Source organism: Lutjanus erythropterus, chromosome 4, assembly GCF_056507025.1.
Source record: "Lutjanus erythropterus isolate fLutEry1 chromosome 4, fLutEry1.hap2, whole genome shotgun sequence".
NCBI classification, from domain to species: domain Eukaryota; kingdom Metazoa; phylum Chordata; class Actinopteri; order Lutjaniformes; family Lutjanidae; genus Lutjanus; species Lutjanus erythropterus.
The window spans coordinates 33,287,237-33,308,384 of record NC_139320.1 but is presented as its reverse complement, the minus strand read 5'-3'; the positions used below and the strand labels follow the sequence as shown (position 1 = coordinate 33,308,384).

The window sequence follows — 21,148 nt, the reverse complement described above, 5'->3', positions numbered from 1 at the left end:
TAATATTGATTATTAGATCCTCAGACCTGCTGAAAACGTCACTGCGACTTGTTTCTAAATGAGTTCTAAAAGTTTTTCTGCCCTGAGTTTTGACTGCAGAGCAGGAAGTCTGAGTTCTGCTTCAGGAGTTTGTTCTTCACTGATAAGACTTTTGTATTCCAGACTGTTACTAAAGTGATGCTACTGCTCAATAAAACCTCTAATACATGATGACGCTCTGTTTACTTCTGTCTCTGGTTCCTCATGAAGAGTTTTAATCACCTGTTTCTGAGCCGCTTTCTCTGATAATAACATGATGAAACTCATCTGTTTACTTCCTGTAAAATCAGGACTTTATTCTCATTACATTTCATCTCTTCTCTCAAAATCTTTTTTTTTTTTTAAATCCAATCCTAATATTCATTAAGTCATATGTGCTTGTTAATAATCCTCCCAAATTTTAATTTGACTTTAAGTTTTCAAATGTTCAAACTTGTTATCCCAAAATATTCCAGCTTCATTCTTAAAATGTCACATTCTGATGTCTCCATACCAGACGTACAGAGAATATTAGTTTTATCTTTCAGGCGTGCAAACTCCAGTAGGAAAAAAATTCAGTCCACAAATGTAGATTTTAATTTTGTTGAAAGTTTTTTTTATCCAGTCTGTAGGGGATTTCTTAAAATAGTTTTGTGAGTTTTTTTTTAAATATACAGAATACTTATTGCTGTTTTTTAAACTGATTGCATAAAAATCTGATGATAGTGATGATTTTTAAAAAAAAAAAAAAAATAAAGCCTGAAATAAAACATTGAACCTCTACAAGACAAATTCAACATTTATTAACAAAGATAAAACTACAGTTTATGTACAAACAGTGATTTAAAACAAAAAAAAACACATTTTGCTGCCATAACAACAAACATAAGGTGCCTTAAATTTAATACTGATGTTTTAAAACCAGCTCGGAGTCTGTCAGTTGAATTTTGTCCTCTTTCAGCCTCCGTACAGACGGCTGGTCCTGGTTCAGATCTGATTCAGTTTGTTCTGGGTCATTTGGACCAGCTGCTCAGAGTATTTCTCCAGCAGAGACATTGTCCTGTCGTCCTCCAGTGGACCAGAGGGGACACTGCTGCTGCCCCGCCCGTCTCCACCCCGCAGCACCGCCTGCAGCTCAGAGTGAACGACGCCAAACGCCTCCTGCAGGACGGACGCCATCTGAGGACGCTGCTCTGAGCTGAGCTGCAGGACGGAAAACAATAATCTGTTATATAAAGTCAGGATATTACAAGAAGAAAACTTTTTAAGTTACATCTTTATTTGTAATTATTCTCAGGGTTCCTGCATCTTTTCCAAAGTCAAATTCAAGCACTTTTCAAGGTTTTCCAGCTGCTTACAGCTGTGATAAATGATATATTTATATACATATTCATGCAGAAAATGTTTAGATCAGATGTTATTGTGCTACAAACTACCAAAACTATGTTTCATGACAGAATTATGTGGAAGGGAAACAAATTAAAAGAAAACGGACAGATGGACAGACGGTCACCTGTTGGTAGAGGTGTACAGCTCGTCTCGCTGTCTGTCTCAGCTCGTTGGCGACCTGCTGACACTGCTGCAGACTGACGGACTCGATGTCACCTGAACCTGCAACAACAAACATCCCGATGACTCGTCTCCTCTTAGAGCCCGAAACACAGCAGGGTTTGTTCTGTGGGGGGCGCTACAGGAAAGATCTTTAACATGTCCTGTGAGGACGTTACCTGTCTGAGGGAGGCGGAGTGTTTCTGACAGAGAGGAGGAGGAGGAGGAGGAGGAGGGCAGGTCTGATGAAGACGGGTCTGATACTGGGAACAAAAATATGAGGAGATCAGTCGATCAGAAAGTGATGTGGCGAGACAAAGGAAAAAAAATTACAGTATGAAAAGAGAGAAAGTTGTAATTTGTTGTGATATGTGAAAATTTGAGAATAAAACCCAAATATTTGGGGAAAAATGCAACTTTTAAATAGTTAAACAGTTAAATAGTTGAATAGACAGAATATAAGATACAACGTATAGAACATCAGAGAATATCATATATACAAAAATGTCCAAATACTTGTAACACTTTACAGTAAAGATCCATTAATTAACATTAGTTCATGCTTAATAAAGATGCTCTTAATATTAGTTACAACCATAAAATTGTCAGATTGATCAGTAGTTGGAAAAATGGGTCCAAACAGGTGAAAACAGGTGGAGCTCCTCCTATTTTCACCTGTCACGTTTCACAACACAGAAGATCAGAAAAAGTCGTGATATCTAAAGAAAATACTGGAATTTGTGCTCTAAGCTGTCAAAATAAAAGTCTTCTTCAGACAAAAGGCCATAAAGTTTATGAGATAAAAGTTCTGATATTAAGAGAAAAAAACAGACGCGTCAACGTCTGAGTATCTCACCTGGATCAGTCTGGACTCTCGGATCCTCGGATCCTCCTGGACCTCCTTCCTGCTGGGAGGCGGAGCTTGTGATGGGGGTGATGGAGAGGGCGGGGCTTTGGACGAGCGTTTGGTTTTGATTTGTTGGGGTCTCCTCAACACTGCCAGCTCTCCATCTCCCAACTCCACCCGGCGACGTCACGTCAGTGGGTGTGGCCAACACCTGTGAGGTCACCGCTGTGACATGATGCAGGGGGTCCGAGGAGGAGGAGAGGTTCTCCTTCCCCTCCTCCTGGGTGGAGGTGGAGGAGGAGAGGTTCTCCTTTTCCTCCTCCTGGGTGGAGGTGGAGGAGTCCTGGCTCAGTTTGGCCCTGGAACTCGCTGTGGTTCCCAGGTATCCGAGCCGTGGCGCCCTCTGCTGGACTGGAGAGTGACTCCTGGAGGTGATGTCTGATGGTTAAAAAAGCAGAAGGTCAGAAACTAAAAGCTGAAGATGGATTAAATAAAGAACCTCAGGTGAGAGAGAACAGGTGAGTGAACCTGAACCAGCCGGAGTGTTGGTGAAGGTGTTTCTACAGAGATGGTTCCCAGGAGCCCTGCGGCACCTGGAGTGAACTTAAACCCACACCATGGATCAAGAAAACCCAAACACAAAATGAAACACCCAGGTGTCCGTTCACACACACAGACACACCTTGCAGTGTTTCTCTGCACTGGACGACTACAACAGAGTGTCGTCGACGTGTTGGGCGGCGAAGAGGCTGATGGGAAATCATGCAGGAAGCTCTACGACGAAGGACTGAGTGGCTGCATCTCACTGTGATCACACACACACACAAACACACACACACACTCCTGTCTTTAATAATGTGGAGTCCCACAGGGAGGCGTCCTGGAGATTCTGTTCTTTCTATTAAACCCAATATAAATTTAAAGAAACAGTAACATGATGGAAAATCCTCCTGCACCTCCTCTTTAAATATGAGCTAAAATTATTTTTTGCTAATAACACATACGTGGTCAAAACTGTTATTTCCAAAAAGATTAAATTCGGGCTTTACAATCTGACCCCAAATGCTACAGATGAAATAAAATAATCATGTAAGAATATCCTGTCTTCTACGATTATGAATAGATTCACAACTTCCAAAAAAAAAAAAAAAAAAAAAAAAATTATAACCTTTTATTCAACTTTCCAAAGGTATACAAAAAAAAATCAAATTACAAAATTACAATTTTCACAAGTTACCAATTTAACATGACTGGTCCATAAATGAAGAGAAAAGCACAGCACTCAAACTCAAACAATATGAAAGTGAAACCCACACGAGTCAGATTTCTGTAATGCGTGTGTCCAGTTACTTCAGTTCCAAATTGTATTTAACTCCAAGATGTTCCAATGGTCTCTTCTATTTCTGCTGAAAAGTATGAATTATCCCATTGATGCAATGTCCCAATTTTTCAAGAGTCACAACCTCTGATATCAGAGATTTCCATCTAGGAACAGAGGGAGGGTCATCTCCTACCCACTTCACCATGATTGCTTTCCTTGCCAGCATTAAGAGTGACTGAATCACTTCTTCATGTTGTTAAAGAAAATTGGGGACACGTCCAAGCAAACATAGAAGTGGATTTGCTGACACCTGTTGTCCTATTGCAACACTAATGTTTGCACATATTGCCCTCCAGAATACCTGAATTGTATTAACATTCCCACAGGGTTAGGGTTAGCAACCTAGTGCCTGCATGACTTTTACATTTGGGACAATTTGGTGAAACTCCCGCTGTATATTTACTATAAATATATGACGATATATAGATGTTATGTAAGATATTATATTGTAATTCTTTATATCTGTTGCAAATTGAAATTCTGGAGGGCAATCGCAGGATGTCATTCTACGTCGTCACTTATCACACATTTCAAAAATCTATTTTTGAAAAACTTTTTCCCCAAATGCTACAAGCTGTGGACACCCACACGGGTGTTTTCAGTTCACCTGGCTGATCAGACCTCGTTTATAAACTGTGACAGACTGACATCTTCCTCAGTCTCCTGTTAGCTTTGTTGCACCTGTTAGGGTGAGACAAATTACACCTTTATCATTATTGCTTTATGAGATTAGTTTCTCAACAACCTTGACTTGCTGTGTGCTCTTTACAGCTTCCATTAAAGACAGCTGCAGCCAACAGTGTGTCTCCAAGGGACGTCCCCTGATCATCAAAGATCAGCAGAGACCCCTGACTCAGAGTCAGTTCCAGTCGAGGAACACAATAAAACAGATGGAAGTTTACAAAAATGCACAGGGAGAATGTGTGCATGACGTTTTGTATTAACTGGTGCAAAAATCTCCTGGTGATCAACATGTTGTGTCTGTTGACTGATGAGAGAAGATAATCGAGTGGTCGGTAAACAAGTTTCAGCTCTTGTTTTTTTATCTGCATCAATGCAACAGCATGACAGGCTGTAAACTTTACAAACTGAGTCTCTAAATCACCACAAACCACAAAACTAACAGTGATGGAGGCAGAGAAGAGTGATAGAAACGGAGCACGGCTGACGCGCCATCAGACCCTTCACCAGAGCGCACCACAGAGCGCGCAGGACAGCTGACGACTGTTTTTGTCTCTGACAGGCTCAGATTGTTCTTGTTAGTGTCTGATAACATTATGGAAAGGATCACTACAGTCTGAGAGTTTTTTTTTTTTTTTTTTTTTTTTTTTTTTTAAAGAGGAAGAGACGTTTGGTTTAACCAGAAACAGATCATTTATTGATCTCAACAAACTCACCAGAATCATTTTGCATCATCATCAGGTTCATTCAAACTTTACAGAAACTAAATAAAACTCAACAAAACGTCTCAGTTCATCTTTCCACTGTCCAACAATCACCAACTCTGGTTTGGTCCAAATAAATCCTTAATTCACGGCGTAAAGGAGCGCAGAGTGCAGGTGATGCTGGACACTCGGCTGTGTGCTGATTTTTATAACTGAACTACAGGAGGACTCACACTTTCTCTGACTGTAAGGTCAAAAGAATTCGTAGTCGGGGACAGTCCAGGTGGCTACTGGCTGCTGCTAACATCAACTCTCAAAGTCTGAAGCCAAGCTGTCTAAAATGGAGCAACAAGAAATTCAGCGAGTCCCGTCTCCATGTTAGACAAACGACTGGGCACAATTTAAATTCTACAATCTACAACAAGGATGAAAGTTTGAAATGACTCATTCAATACACAATGTTTGTAAAACAAAATGTCAAGTACTGAAGGGACCTCGGGGTCACATCACACACCATCACCCAGAGTACTGAGAGGATGAACGACTGAGTTCATGTTTACAGCTGACTCACCTCCACTGGGCTCGTTTTCTTTCTGCGTCGACTCAGTTGAGGCGACTTCGCTGCTCGTCTCAGAGTTTACCTGGAAAAAAAACAAACAAAAAAAAATTTAGTCCCTTAAGATAAAAACTTAATTCACCAACTGTCGAGGTGCAAAATTCAATTTCATACATGTTTTGTTTGTACCGATGTGCTGCTGACGTTGCTCTCCTCTGAGATCCTGGTTGGGATTGAAACAGGAGGCGGAGCTCGGCTTGGCCACGCCCTAAAATCACAGCAGGAACAAACAGAGAGTCACTTCCTGTTTCCTCAGCGATAAAACAACTGGGATATGCATCACACACTTCATCAACAGCAATAGAACATGTTAAATGAGAGCACGTAATTAAAACAATAATCTCCAGCTCATTAACAGGTGTGTTGTTTAGTTGCACCGTCGACTGAACTCATTTTCTCACTCCACACTGTTTGTGTTGTTGTGTCAGACGGAGAGGAAAGTGTTGATTAAAAAATAGTTCAGATCATCAGTATTTAATGTGCATCACGAAGGGATTAATTTATCTTAATCTTATAAAACATTTGTTTGTTTTTCACTGTGAAGAATAAAATGAATCCCTAATTTCTCATTAGAAATTATCAGCTGAAATCAAACATTTCATCGTGATACATTTTTCTGCTGTATCGTTCAGCCCCAGCTGAGAGCCCCTGAGGATTGTGGGTAGACGGACCTGACTCTGTCCTGGAAGCGGGACAGGAAGCGTGTGGAGATGCTGAGTCGGGGGTTCAGGAAGTGTTTTTCCTCTGATGGCTGCAGAGTCCGCAGGTCTGTGTCAAACTTCTCTGAAAGGTCACAAGTCACAAACACCTTAGTGAGCGAACGCGTGAGGAGATTGCAGGTCAGACTTTACAGACTGGAGGCTTTAACACACCAACGGTAAAATAATTCAAATTATTTGGAGGCGAGTTTGGACATGTCTGACCAAATCCGTCCACAGTCTGTCGCCAGACCACATTAAGGAGCTTTTAACTCCGTAGACCGCGGCCAGGCTCTTGAGATCAGCTGATCAAAACCTTTTGGCCGTTCCTCAGACCAGACTGAAAACGAAGGCTGACCGAGTGTTTTCTATGAGATCAGCAGTTTTCAAACAACTTCTTAAAACTCACTTTTATCAGACGGCCCACGATTAATAATGTTTTACTCTCCTTTATCATATCATAGTAATAGACTTTGAGTCGTTGAAGCTGCTGCAGAGTGTTTGTTACCGTCGTTCAGGCTGGAGGCCAGAGTTTCAAAGTGGTTCTTCAGAGAGTTTCTGTCCTCGTCATCCTCCAGACACAAACTGCCCACAGAACTGCCCTGACTGAGAGAGTCTGTGTCTGAAAACACAACACAGCACGTTCAAAACAATCAACCAATCAATCAATCAACAGTATGTGGAGTTCTATGATCTGCTGTCTGACCGGCGTCGTGCTGCTGCTCCAGACTTCCTGCTGACCCTTCAGAGCAGGCGGAGTCTGGACTCAGCTGGCCTTTGACCTCCAGCTGAGTCAGAGAGCGGCGAGCGTCGGTCACACCCTCTACGCCAAACTCCCTGAAAGCACACAAACACGGATTGTTAGAGACAAACTTGACGTGTTCGTTTGTCCCAGTTGTGTTACCTGAGCAGGAGCCTCACCTGTCTGTGGTCGTGCTGGTGATGTTGCTGCTGCTGTTGTTGTTGTTGTTGGGGTAAAGGATGTAGCTGCTCCTGTCCTCACCTGGATTCTGTACCACCTGAACATCAGAGACAAGTTCACTGCAGCTCCTCTGTGTGTTGTATTATGGGACATTAGTATCCATCAACAGCACATTCAAAAACTGACATCTGCTGCAGATTTAAAACGGTTCTCTTCATGCTAGTTAAACAGGAAGTTCTGGATCTCCATTAAAGACTACAGGACATCTTTGGTCAAGTACATCAAGTATGGTGTCCCTCAGGGGTCAGGTTCTGGGACCAGTTTTGTTTCCTCTGTATTTCCTCTGGACGCTTTCAGTATGTGTTCCGTCATTTAAAACAATGACATGAACGTCTGACACCTTTATTGTGTTTTGACCTTTACTGTTGACTTCTAAAGCTTGTCATGGCCTCTCATACAGCCGACTTAGTCACTTATGAGCAGGTATGTAGCCTGAGATCCTTGGGCACAGGTCTCATATCTGTTCCTCTGATGCTGCTTAAAATAAAGGTGACAGAGAGTTCTCAGTCAGAGTCGAGGTTCTGAAACAAGCAGCCAGCAGAAATCCAGTCAGTGACTTCTTTTAAATCTCTTTTATTGGAGAGCATTTCCTGATTTTTACTGACTGCCTTTTACTGTTTTTTTTTTTAAGTTTTATTTGCTTGAGAATTGTTTTTTATGATCTGTTTGTTATGAAGTTGGTGCCTTGAGAGAAAAACTTTAAGATAAATAATTGCTTTAGAAGTAAATAAAAAATTAATAAGGTTACACTGATGGAATGAAAACAGACCACAAAATCATGTTGCATCACCTGCAGGGTGAACAGCATGAACTCAATTATTCTGTCGTTCATCTTCAACAATTTAGTTGCGTTTTGGATTTAATAACTAGTTAGCTTTTCAAGATGAAGGTAAAAGATTTCATTAAAATTAACGTCAGCAGAGCTGCTAAAATATGAGACGGGCTGACGACACACACTGCAAAACTTTAATGGGTCTTTTCCGCTGCACTGAGACAAACTGTACCGCGTTGAATCGCATTTTCATTACGGATGTAAAGATGCATTATGAGAAAGTCAAAAATTGACACAAATATGTGAGAACTGAAGTCAGCTGAGATGAAAAATGAATCTCGATGTCATTTTTAAAGAGCAGAGTGTGTAAGACTGAGTGAGACCGGGCCGACTTTCAAGTTTTGTTTCCACAGTCCCAGTTTAACTTCATGTTAGGTTTCAGCTCACCTCCTTCTCCTCCTCCTCTCCATCGTCCTCCTCCTCTCCCTCCTCCCCCAGCAGACTCTCCAGACTCTGAGGGTGGAAGTCTTCCTCCTCGTCTTCCTCCTCCTCCTCCTCCTCCTCCTCTTCTTCCTCCATCTGACTTGGTGAGAAGTTAGAGCAGATGATCAGAGGGTCCAGCTGCTCTGTCCAGCGACTCCTCACCTGACGAGGCTCGGCGTCTGATGGGACGCTAGTGGAGGCTTTGCCCTGACTCTGCTGAAAATGCAAACACAAACACAGAGAAAATCAATCTACAAACATATTGACTGATTATCTGTAAACTGATCAGTAATAAAGTGAACTGAACTGACCAGTTTTCTGAACCACATGGGCAGTTTCCCGTTGGTCTGCAGCAGCGGAGGATCTGAAACACACAAACAAACAAACTTCAGCTCTGGTTTTTGAGGTCATGTGACCGCAGTCTTCCTCCTCCTCCTCCTCCTCCTCCTCACCATCAGCAGAGTCCAGTCTGGCTGGAGTCCTGACATCAGCCTCTTCCTCCTCCTCCTCTTCCTCCATCTGAGGCTGCTGAGACGACGGGACAGTGATGAAGGTCTCTCTCCTGAAACAACACATGACATAATGGAACAGATGTTTCTCTCAGGTTTAAGGCTGCAACTATTTTTTTTTCTCAATTAATCGATTGAATTTGGGCGTTTTGTTTATTAAAAAGTGAATCAGAATGATTAATCGATCAATTAATCTTGTCACAATCTTGTCAGTTGAAAAGTAGGTCAGAAAATGGGTACAAACATGGAGCAGTCATCTTTAACTTCCAGCAGCATTTTCAGAACCAAACAACTAATCAATTAATCACAAAAGTAATCAAGAGATTGATTGACCATGAAAATAATCGTTACTTCAGGCTCACCTGATGTTCGGTGGTTTGCGTCTGCAGGTTTGTGGCGCGGCGGTCAGTCTAGGGCCCCGCCTCTTCCTCATGGTGCTGGTCATCTGAGGGTCCAGCCTCCACACAAACACACAACTGCACACAGACACATGGACAGGGACTTCATGGTGCATTCAAGTGCAGCTTGTAAACTCAGAAATCTACTCAAATAGAATGGCCATGAAGGACAGGAACCGCAACTATTACATTTTCTCTTTTTTTAAAATTTGGTGTCCACAGTGAGTTTATAGAGACTCAAAAAGATGAGCCACTGTCAACATTTAGAGGAAAAAGCACTGAGCCACAGACACAGGCCATGACGCACATTGCAGCTGATGAAACATTACAACTTTTTTACAAAATAAGATAAGAAACTTTATTGATCCCACAGCGGGGAAATTCACCTGTTACAACAGCTCAAAAAAAATTCAGGTAGAAAAAAAAAGGTAACTGACAGAATACTTCTAAAATAACAAAATAAAAAAAAATTAGGTCAAAGAATTAAAAATTATAAAGTATTAAGTACTACATTTGACAAAACTATACACTCAAGACTATCTACAACTTTCACCTTTCACACATGGAGAAACATGGATAACTGGGGAGGAGAAATGCACACAGGTCGTGGTACAAAAATGATGAGCAGTGTTATAATTAAGGGTAAAAACAATCTACATAGTGTTGCACCAGGAAATTTGGTGTATGCTACTTATTTTTACAGTTTGTAAAAGGAAGAATCACTTTTCACTGTAAAAAAAAGATTTGAGTTTTGAATCCACCTCAAACTCCTCGTTTTGCTGATCTATAATCTTTACTTCTTTGGATAAACTTTAATCTTTAATGTTAATGATATTTAATATGGACAAACAGGACAACAGGTAAAATATGTGTTGTTGATATTTGGATGAACTGTTCCTTTAACTGAAGTGTACCTGTCTCCTGACACAGTGATGAGGTGTCTGCAGTCCTGACTGAACCTCATGCAGGTGACGATCTCTGAGGAAAAACAACAGACACACAGCAGCTAAATCAAACATCTGAGGAACAAACATGACATTTAAAAGTTCCTCAAAGACTTGACAAGAATACAAACCGCTCGGTTTGAGTCACTAAAATAAACCCACCTTAATAAAACACTAAACAAGCAACACAGAGGCATCTAAGGCTGAACAATTTTAGCAAAATCACAACATGACCTATTGCAATTTTTATATTGGAGGAAATGCGGTATTTGTTAAAGGGGAAATGTGTGTCAAAATACCATTTTAATTTTCAAACGGATATTTTTTCCAAATCGTCCAGCCCTACAGACGTCAACAGTAAAATTTCTGAGGGAAGATGACTCTGGTGAGAAAAATTAAAATATACTGAGACACATTTTGTACAAACAGCATTAAAGGATTTACTCACCAGAGTGTCCGAACAGGGTGGCGACACACTCGCCTGACTCGTAGTCAAAGATGCTGATGTTTTTATCAGAGCAGCTGGTGGCGAAGAACGACCCCGATGGATCCATGTGAACCTGCGGGGGAAAAAAATAAAATAAAATAAATAAATCAGCCAATCACATCAGAGCTCCACCAGGGCCAACAGTCTCCGAGGGGCAGAGTAACAAAAACACATTTATAACAATAGAGGTGATGAAAAATACCTATAAATTGAAAAACAGAGAGCGAGACAAACACCGGAAACAAAAACAAGTCGCTCTCTTCCTCATTAACTTGACAGCATCAATCACCATCAGAGCAAAAGTTAACATTCAGCAGGAGGCATGCTGGGTAGGCGCGTCCACGGAATCATAACAGTCTCTCCAAAGTATCTGTAAAATCTTTTGTTGGATGAATTCTCCCACTTCCTTCTCTCAACTTGCTGCCGCCACGTCAAAATAAAAGCTCATAATCAGGCGAGGCCTGCAGACTGAGCTTCAAAAAGCATAATCGGTTCGTCAGTGGGCGTGCTTTGACATTTTGACAGGAAGTGATGTCAGCTGAGTGTAAGGCTGCAGCTAACAATTATTTTAATTATCGATTAATCTGTCAATTATTTTCTCGATTAATTGATAATTAATTAATTGATGATCCATAAAGTGTGAGAAAACGGAGGATGAGCGAAGAAACCAGAAAATATTCACATTTGAGAAGCTGAAATCAGAGAATTTGGACACTTTTTAATAAAAACTGTTGATCAGTTGAAAAATAGGTCCAAATGCGAAAATAGGTGGAGCGCACAGACATACGTCATGTTTGGACCTATTTTTCAACTGACAAGATAGTAACAGGATTAATTTTTCACCATTTTAAAACAAACAGTAATCAATAATTGTGTTCTGACCTTCAGCAGAGCTCCTTCATCGCTGGACGAGCCTTTCAGACACTTCTTCAGTTTCCCAGTTTCTACGTTGTACACCCTAAAAAAAACAACATAAACAAACGTGTGTCAGCTTCAGTCCTCAGCGTTCAGCTGATCGCCTGAACTTTTTCTTATTCCTAACCTGACGTTTCGGTCCTGACAGGCGATGGCGACGTGCGTCCTCGAGGAGTCCAGGTCCATGTCGTACAGCGTCGTCTTCTCCACCACGTGGTGACTCCTGGAGAACGACAGACCATCCACTGTCTGGACCGCCAGAGACACGACGACACCACGAGTCAAACACGAGTCAGATCAGCAGGTTGTTTCACCTGAATGCAGCTCAAACTCAAAAAACAGTCAGTCATCATTCTGCTGGTTTAAGGAGTTCAGCTGAGTTGACATTTAATCAAACAAAAAGAAGAAAATGTTGTGTTTGCAAAACAAATTACAGCCAGATATTAAATATCACTGCAGACTCACTGTTCGACTGATCTGAACACAATCTGAAACTCCTGATATCAACCATCTACAGAATATTTGTGTTGATTTTGGTCACATTTGAATGAAGACTTGTGGAGATACAGAAGTTAATTGATTTTTGATATTTATACAAATATCGAGTGATTGACTTGTTACAGTGAGACAAACTTTAGTCACAATTCAGCAGATGTGCTGAAGAAATTTCAGCTCTGGCTGATGATTTTTACAAGTTTGATTGTGTAATGTCTACAAATTTAGATTTGTTATAAGTTCCGCCCACTTTTGACAATGATTACCAATTATTCATTGTTTGAGTCGTGACCTGAGATCATGCAAAACAACTTTTGCACAAATCCACAGCCAATTATGAGATATCAACTTTTTGCATATGTGTCGCCCCCTGGTGGTGAAATGCACTGTGCTTTAATAGGTTAGCCCAAACTGATCAAAGAATCAAATTTCCTTTGATAACTTTAGATCAGTAAAGTCTGCAGATGATTCCGACTCATTTTTGCATTGATCGGCCCAAAAGTCTAAGAGGAGTTTGCAAAAGTAGGTTTCTGATAAAAAGTCCTAAAAGTTGACATTTTCAAAGCAGCAGACTGAGAAAACATGCAGAAGAACTGAATGATTAAAACAGTGAAATAATTTTGAGTTTAGGCTACACTGCTTTCAGGATACCTGCAAAAACAAACTGAGGAGGAGGAGGAGAATAATCAGAACAAAAATAACGGTCCACAGAGAGCGACTCTGCTGGACCACTAAAGCATTAAACAGGTACAGTTCTGCAGAAAGGACAGTCTGTTTGCTTTTCTGATGATGTCACTCAATAACTTCTGTTTAGAAAAAGCTTCATATTTGATTATTAAAGATTCAAGAGACTCTGCTTGTTTGATGAATTTATGTTTCGATTTATGTCAGTTCTGTATTTTATATTCAAGACAACAGAACAGACACAACAGTCTGGAAAAAAAAAATATTTTTCCAAATTTATCCAAACCTGGAAATGACTGAAATCAGTTTTTCCAAACTGTGTAGGAACCCTGGATTTAATAAAAAACAACTTGAGACACTCAAACAAAACTGCAGAGATCAGTGTGTTTTCAGACTGACCTGTTCAGCAGTCTGGAAGTAGATGCTTTTGTCGGCTCCACAGCTCACCATTCGTACCCCTGGACTCTCGCCTGGAACACAGGTGACACAGGTAAACAGCCGTCCACACCAGGAACGGTAATCATAACTATGTGAGCGGCATTGACAGTGTAAATCTGAGTTTACCGGTGAATTTGACGGCGGTGATGGAGGCCGAGTGGTCGTTCAGAGTCTGTTCCAGACTGTAGTTCTTCTCCAGGTTGAAGATGTGGATTAATCGATCCCTGCTGGCTGACGCCAACATTTTCACACCTGAAACAACAAAACTCATTATAGTGACGTTTTCTGACGCTGATATGAACCTCGCTACAGACAAAGTGCTGTCCTGGGGCCAGTATTTCAAAACCTTTCATTTAGATCAGAATTATCTGATTTTTGGCATCAAAACTCTCCTAATCTGGACCCCAGAGTTTTAGAAATACTAATAATAGTAGGATTTGATTACCACCTCTGTATCTCAGTTTTGTAGATTTAAAAAAATCCAAATTTAAGATTTAATCCTGATAATTCTGATCTAGATTAAAAGGTCTGAAACACCCTGTTCTGAGATTTAATCCTCTCTGGATCATTCTGATCTAGATTAAAGGTTTAGAAATGCGGGCCTCAGGTGATGACTTTACCTGTGGACGCGGGCGAGAATGCCAGACACAACACCTCAGAGTCATGAGCCTCAATCTTCACCAGCTCGTCCAGAAACTCCAGACCAAAGATCCTGAACACACACACAAACATCTGTCATAACCTCTGTGAGGACAGAGCGATACTCCAGCTGTGTGTGTCTCTGCGTCTCTTACCGCAGGTTTCCACAGCGATCTCCAGCTGCCAGGTGTTGTCCATCAGGACTGACCCCCAGCACTCTGATCCCAGCCTTCCCATCAGCACCTACTGCCTCCCCCCTCTCCCCCTCAGCCTGCAGGTGCTGCGTGTTCTCCCCCACATACAAAATCCTCAACAGGTCCTGAAAAGCGCACACGCACACACACAAAGTGATTTATGACGACAAATAGAAAGAGAAAACTCCCTGTCGTTTAGTCCTGGTACACCTATACACTTGTATATTAGTACGTGTGTGTGTGTGTGTGTGTGTGTGTGTGTGTGTGTGTGTGTGTGTGTGTGTGTGTGTGTGTGTGTGTGTGTGTGTTATTCTTACGTTGCTGTAGAGGTTTGTGTGTCCAGTGGGGGGGTCTGTGTGCCACAGTCTGATGGTGTTATCAGACGAACACGTGAGGAAGGAGGACAGAGGCAGACAGGCCTGAGACGAGTCTGACAGCTCCGGATACACCTGAAGAGATAAAACACACACCGATTCACACACTGCACCAGTTTAAATACAGACTCCACCAGTTTGAATACACACAAACCAGTTTGAATACAGACTCCACCAGTTTAAATACACACTGCAGCAGTTTAAATACACATAAACACACACAATTATAGATGTACAGCAGTACATATCAATACTTAAAACATTTTTATATACTATGATTAGACAAACATTTCTGGCAGTACTGAAGTACTTCAGTAGTTTTACTTCTGGTAGAATTTTTTACAAGTAATCTTAGTTATACTAGAATTATTTATGGTGGTACTGGAGGTATGTCTGACAGTATTGAAGTACTGCTGTAGTATTATAAGTATTTCTGGTATAATTCAATGTTCCTGATAGTATCAGAAGGATTTATATAATTATAAAGTACATTTGGTGAAACTGGAAGTATTTCTGGTAGTAACTGAAGTCTGTCTGGCATTACTGAAGTATCTGGTATTCCAGCTATTTATGACAGTATTACAAGTATTTCTGGAATTATTTACATTTTTCAGTATTGGAAGTGGTAAAACAATTACTTACATATAAGTATTTCTGGAAGTATTTGAAGTATTTCAGATCATTCAATCAGTTCAGTTATTACAAATCATTGCATTCTGTGAGGGTTATCAGGTGGTATTTAAAGTATATAATTATTGTAATATTTGAAGTATATAATTACTGTAGAAGTCCTGGTTGTATTTAAAGTATATAGTCATTGTAGTATTTGACATTTTTCAGACAGTGTTTAAAACATATAATTACTGTAGTATTTCTGATAATATTTGTGTTGTAGTCTGACCTCGACGCTCCACACAGCGCTGCTGTGATACAGAGCAGAGTACAGTTTCCCCGCGTTCCTCACATCTTTGACGTCCCACACGTACACGCTGTGGTCATTGTACACACAGGTCAGGTGTTTGGCGGCGGGGTCAAAGGTCAGAGCCAGCGTGTCGGGGTACTGAGCACCTGGACTGGCAGGTAACATGCTACTGTGGAGACAGATATGCAGTGAGTACAGGTGTTTTTCTCAGGACCTCAGCAGTATATTTTGCAGTGTTTGTACCCGTGCTGTACGCTCTGCGTGAGGTCGACCCCCAACCGGTGTGGGCGGGGCAGGGTGCTGATGTACTGCAGGTCGGATGGACTGAACACTCTGATGACGCCGTCAGCACAACCACAGAAGATGAAGTTCTCACCGACCACCAGGCAGCTCGCCGACGACGTCTGTCAACAAAAACATTTAATCCGTTCAATTTAGATTCTTAGATACATGTGTACATATACTATAAGAAATTTTACTGTAAAGATTTTTTTTAACTGTGCATGTGTATTTTTTACTGTTCAGGTGTATCTTTTATGGAACAGGTCTAATTTTTCAAACATATGGGTCTATTTTTTCCTGTACAGCTGTATTTTTTTGGTATATTTTTAAACTGTACATGTTTTTTTTGTTTTTTTTAACTGTACAGGTGGATCCTGTTATGCTCCTCACTGACCTTGAGGTTGACCCAGGCCTCCAGCTGTCGGCTGCCGTTGAACAGACACAGCAGACCTGAGCTGGTGATGCAGTAGGTGCTGCATGCCATGAGGCCACGCCCACATGCCACCCCACTGAAAAAACTGTTCTTGTGGTCTCCTAGCAACCCTGACCGACCAATCAGAGGCACTGTGCTGTTCACCTGGTTATAGAGAGAAAATAAAATGTGAAGGAGAAAAAAAGGACAACTTTTTCGTTAGGTCCATGAGCTTTAAAGTTGTGAAGGCTGAGACATGATTGGCTGATTGGAGGTCAGGACTTTACCCTTCGTTCTTTAGAGGCGTCCAGGTACCAGAACTTGACGTGTCTGTTTCCTGCTGTGACAAAGTAGCTGTTGTCCTGAGAGAAAGAGACGGCGAACACTCTGCTGGACACTTTGTTGGAGGCGATGATTGAACCTTTCTGCTCATAGAGGAGGAGGACAGCAAGGACAAAAGCTGACACAATTAGCCAGAATCCAATGCAACATCTTCATGGTTTTTTTGTCCAACCAACAGTCTCTAAAACATATTACCTGCTGAGATCATTAAATGTTTTACATGAAAAAATACATAAACCATTATCAAAACAGTTCTGTCACTGACAAACTGATTAATGAACTATTGGTTTCAGCTGCTTTGGTACAAACTGCTGGGAAGTTTAGTCATAATCAGTATTTATTTGTGAAAAATATATTTTTCTAAGTAACTAAAGCTGTCACACAAATGTAGGGCAGTTAACGCTAGACGTGCCAGAACTCCAGAACTACTAAATGTCCATAAGCATCATTTTGACCTCTGACTTCCAAACTCTATTATCTGTCATGATAAACACCGTCACAAAAAAATAAATCCTCCAGCCGATGGGAAAGGGCTGGAAATGAGTATGAAAAAAAAAAAAAAAAAAAAAAAAAAAAAAAGCTGGAAACATTGCTGTTTGTAATAAGTAAGGGTTCTTTGTTTCAACATCTGAGAGCTTGAACACAAAAATTCAGACTAAAGGAGTTACAACTGTCCCTGGTCTCCCCTACTTTATTTTTAACTGAATCTAATTACTTATATTTTAAGTTTAAGGTGGGAAATGGAAATCAAGACCACTTGTTAAGTTTTTTTTTTTTTTTTGACAAAAAATAATAGTTGCTAAGCAAACCATGATGCATCTCCAACTGTGCAACAAGTAACAATGTAACAGCGGCTATTTATGTGGGGTCAGTTTGACCACCTGTGGCTGAAACAGGTAAAAATGATCACTTTTTTGTGTTCTGTGTACCTTATATAACTTCTAAATGAAAATACAGACACTTTTAGGAAAAGTCAGGTGCCAGCAGCTTTGTGTTTTTTAACTCAACAAAGTTGTTGCACACATAAATTTGAAAAAAAAGATCTTCTTGGCTGTTCGAGTGATAAAAGTACCATTTCCCTCCAAGATTTAAGGGAGTAAAAGTAGAAAGTAGCCTGAAAAGAAAAGACTCAAGTAAAATTTGTACTTGAGTATAGTCTACCACTGGTGTGTGTGTGTGTGTGTGTGTGTGTGTCCTCACCCTCCAGTCCCACACACTAACGGTCATGTCGTGTTGGTAACCCACAGAGACGATGTAGCAGCTGTTGGTGGAGAACGCCACACAGGAGACTCCATATTTATGAGACTGAACCTCTGCCACCTGACTGCCATCCACCTCCCACACCCGCACACAGGGCATGTGACCGCTCTGAAACACACACACACACACACACAGATAAATTTACCTGTTGTCTCTAGAGTTCACAGAGTAACAACACCAGACTCAGGTGTACGACTCTCAGCTCTCACCTCACCAGTAACCAGGTATTTTCCATCATGGGAAAAGGCCAGAGCACTGAACGGTTTCCTGAAACACAAACACACACACACCAGCAGAGCTCAACATGGGTCATAGATGAGATCATTCTAAACTTTAAACTGTAAAGAAGATCTGACCTCTGGAGACTTTCATTAAGTCTTTTTATTATAAATTATGTTTGTTTTCTCATTAAAGATTTTATATTTGTATCAGAATAAATATGAAAACATGCAGAGATTTCAACTGCAGATTTTAAACCTTATTTAGTTCAAACTTGGTCTGGATATTCTGAACAATAACTGCAAGAGAAACCTGCAGCTGAAAATTTATCCAGTTACATCACGCCTATGTTTCAGACAGAAGCATTTAGCTTTGATAGTTGGAGTTTTCACAAGGTGTGGAGACGGTGTCTCTGTTTCAGGATGTAAACACAAGCCCACACATGTTAGAAGTCTCAGGTTGGTGCATGTTATTTTTCCTGAGAGACGGGAGCAGATTTAGGAGAGAATACCCAGCAGGACTTTAATGTCAGCACATGTTGAGTGAGCAGGTGAAGGTGGAGCAGAAGGATCTACCTGGATGTGTTGATGATGTGACTCTGTTTGTTCTTCTTCGGGTGAAACAACACGATGACGCACCTGAAACAAAAATTTAATCACAGCAGGTCAGCGGGAGTCAACTTCATGATGCAGAGAAAAGCATGCTGGGAAAACATCAGATATCAGTATCCACAGTGCATCTTAAACACCAAACTTTCACTCTGTTTTGAGGGCGTTGCCCTTTACATACAGGTGAGTGAGAGGAGGCAGGGCTTACCCTGCAGGATAGGCGATGAGTCCAGTGTTGGGGTCAGAGGTCAAACCGCTGCCACTGGCTGTGCTGATACCCAGAACCTTCTCCAGACTCACCTGAAACAACACACACGCACGCACACACACACACACACACACCAAACTACATTTACATTCAGAAATATGTCGGTTTAATAAATTGTGCCTTCAGGGCCGTTTGAAATGTTTAAAACTATAAAAAATACTGTTGTAAAATTTCTGAATTCACAACAGTTTTTCAAAAAATAAAAAAATAAAAATTGTTATCCATGTAACTAAATATGCTTTAAATGTAAATGAAGAAGTTGACTTGGGGGTATTCCACAAAGAAGCAAAATCTTTTTCACACTCAATCACTGCTCTCTAATCAGTATAATATAATATGATGACGAGGCTACAGGTGGTGGTCACACTGATGTCAACATGAACTGTGGGTCACCTGATCGATTTGCCCACATTTGTCGATTTTTATTTATGACACTGTGTCTGTATCTTACAGTCTCTGTTGCTTTGGTCTCTTACTGTAAAACACTGTGTGACGTCTGATCTAAAATATGTTATTTTAAATAAAGTTGTCCAGTTTTTCATCCCGCAGTGTCGCAGAAAGACACGGGTCGCAGATTTCTGTGCAACACGATGGCCTCTTTTTGTTGTCTAAACATTAGCTTGTTGCTATGAAAAGTTAGCTTTTGACTCAAGTTATACAACACTTCTTCTCTATTATACGAAAAAACCAAACAAGTTCAGGTTTAATAACTGTACATTCTGTGGATCTTCGTGTCAGCAGCTCGTTCTCAGTTCGTCTTTAAACTTGCTGACAACTTTGAGCTCTTCAGTAAAACTTCAGTGAAACAGCAGCCGAGCTAACGGGACTGTGATGCTAACAGTTAGCTGTGTTACTACCGGCTCAGACCGTATCGTTACCCGGCTGCTGGAGCTCTTCTTCAGCTGGCTCTGTCGGCTCTTCCTGCCCGCTGGCTGTCTCCTCTTCGCGGGGTTGACTGAGCTGCAGTCCGCTCCCTCCGCCATGGTCACAGACTCACTTTAACTTTAACACAGACAGAAACAAACCGAGCCGTAACACCGCAGATAACAACCGTCTAAACACCGCGGTGTTGGTCCATAAAAGTTCGCTGACGTGAACCAGCAGCGGAGTCAGTTTGGTGAAGATAGTGACGGAGGACTAGCTTAGCTTCATGCTAAAGGAAACTTGACACTTATCTCAGCAGCGGGACTCCAGTTTAAACTGAGCCACGCCCACCACCTCACCAACTAACCAATAGACAACGGAGATCCCGCCCTCTACTCCGCAACCAACCAATGTACAGCGGAGTTCTCCTCAGCTACTCCCCAAAACAACCAATACACAGCCGAAATCCCGCCCATTACCCGCTAACCAACCAATCAATTATCGCGTTACTTTCAAGGCCCCAGGTGATTGAAATCAACTGGAATCAGATTTATTTCCCCTTTATTTTCTATTCTGCGCTTCAAGGGGTCGGACTGAATAAATGTTTTGTTTGAATTCCTTACTACAGAGGTCTGGAAGAAGTTTTCAGAGTAATTCATTTAAATTATCATGATATTTAATTTTTTTTATTATTATTATTGTTTCAGAAGTTTTCATAGTTCAGAAAGTAACATTTCAATTGTAACATCTAAAATAGGCAATAGATTACATTCTAAACAATCTAGTTATTGTTCTTTTTTTATAATTTTTTATCAGGCCAGTTTTATATTTTCTATTATATAGATATTTTTGTCTGTTTGTTTGTTATTGTGCACAAAGTGAAACTGTTTATGTGTATATGCAAACACATTGCTCTATATTTTCTCTTTTTTACACATTTAAACCACAGACACATACTTAGATGCTGCATTGACCACTTCTGCTTGCTGCTTCATCACATCACCATCACTGCCATTTTCATTAGGCCAAGACTGACCTGTGAACAAATACATATGAACAGGGGAGCCGTGACAGACAGTGGGAAATTGTCAAAATAAATAAATAAAGAAAGAAAGAAAGAAAAACAAATAAACGTTGTGCTTTTTAACTAGAAAAAACACAGTT

General features: G+C 40.9%; 1 protein-coding gene across 3 annotated transcripts; it reads right to left on the bottom strand.

The window, feature by feature from the left end:
• Positions 1–799: 799 nt before the first annotated feature.
• wdr62 (WD repeat domain 62) lies at positions 800–20,406 on the bottom strand. 3 transcript variants are annotated; one of them, XM_084717709.1, is made up of 33 exons: positions 19,999–20,406; positions 19,061–19,152; positions 18,820–18,882; positions 18,235–18,292; positions 17,966–18,133; positions 16,711–16,848; positions 16,406–16,588; positions 15,973–16,133; positions 15,709–15,898; positions 14,751–14,882; positions 14,395–14,558; positions 14,221–14,312; positions 13,727–13,852; positions 13,562–13,632; positions 12,111–12,232; positions 11,951–12,026; positions 11,030–11,141; positions 10,552–10,615; positions 9,602–9,715; positions 9,183–9,292; positions 9,042–9,094; positions 8,695–8,943; positions 7,415–7,512; positions 7,200–7,330; positions 7,002–7,115; positions 6,467–6,578; positions 5,925–6,003; positions 5,751–5,820; positions 3,096–3,218; positions 2,423–2,851; positions 1,746–1,829; positions 1,532–1,629; positions 800–1,221 (listed from the first exon to the last, which is right to left on the bottom strand). In XM_084717709.1, exons 1-33 carry the CDS (start codon positions 20,101–20,103, stop codon positions 1,006–1,008), a joined length of 4,197 nt encoding a protein of 1,398 aa, XP_084573835.1. In that variant the 5' UTR covers positions 20,104–20,406; the 3' UTR covers positions 800–1,005. The 3 variants fall into 3 exon arrangements, with proteins under 3 accessions (XP_084573835.1, XP_084573834.1, XP_084573833.1); XM_084717708.1 differs by having other exon boundaries at positions 8,695–8,946; positions 15,709–15,895; positions 19,999–20,390; XM_084717707.1 differs by having other exon boundaries at positions 8,695–8,946; positions 19,999–20,386.
• Between the last annotated feature and the right edge of the window lie 742 nt (positions 20,407–21,148).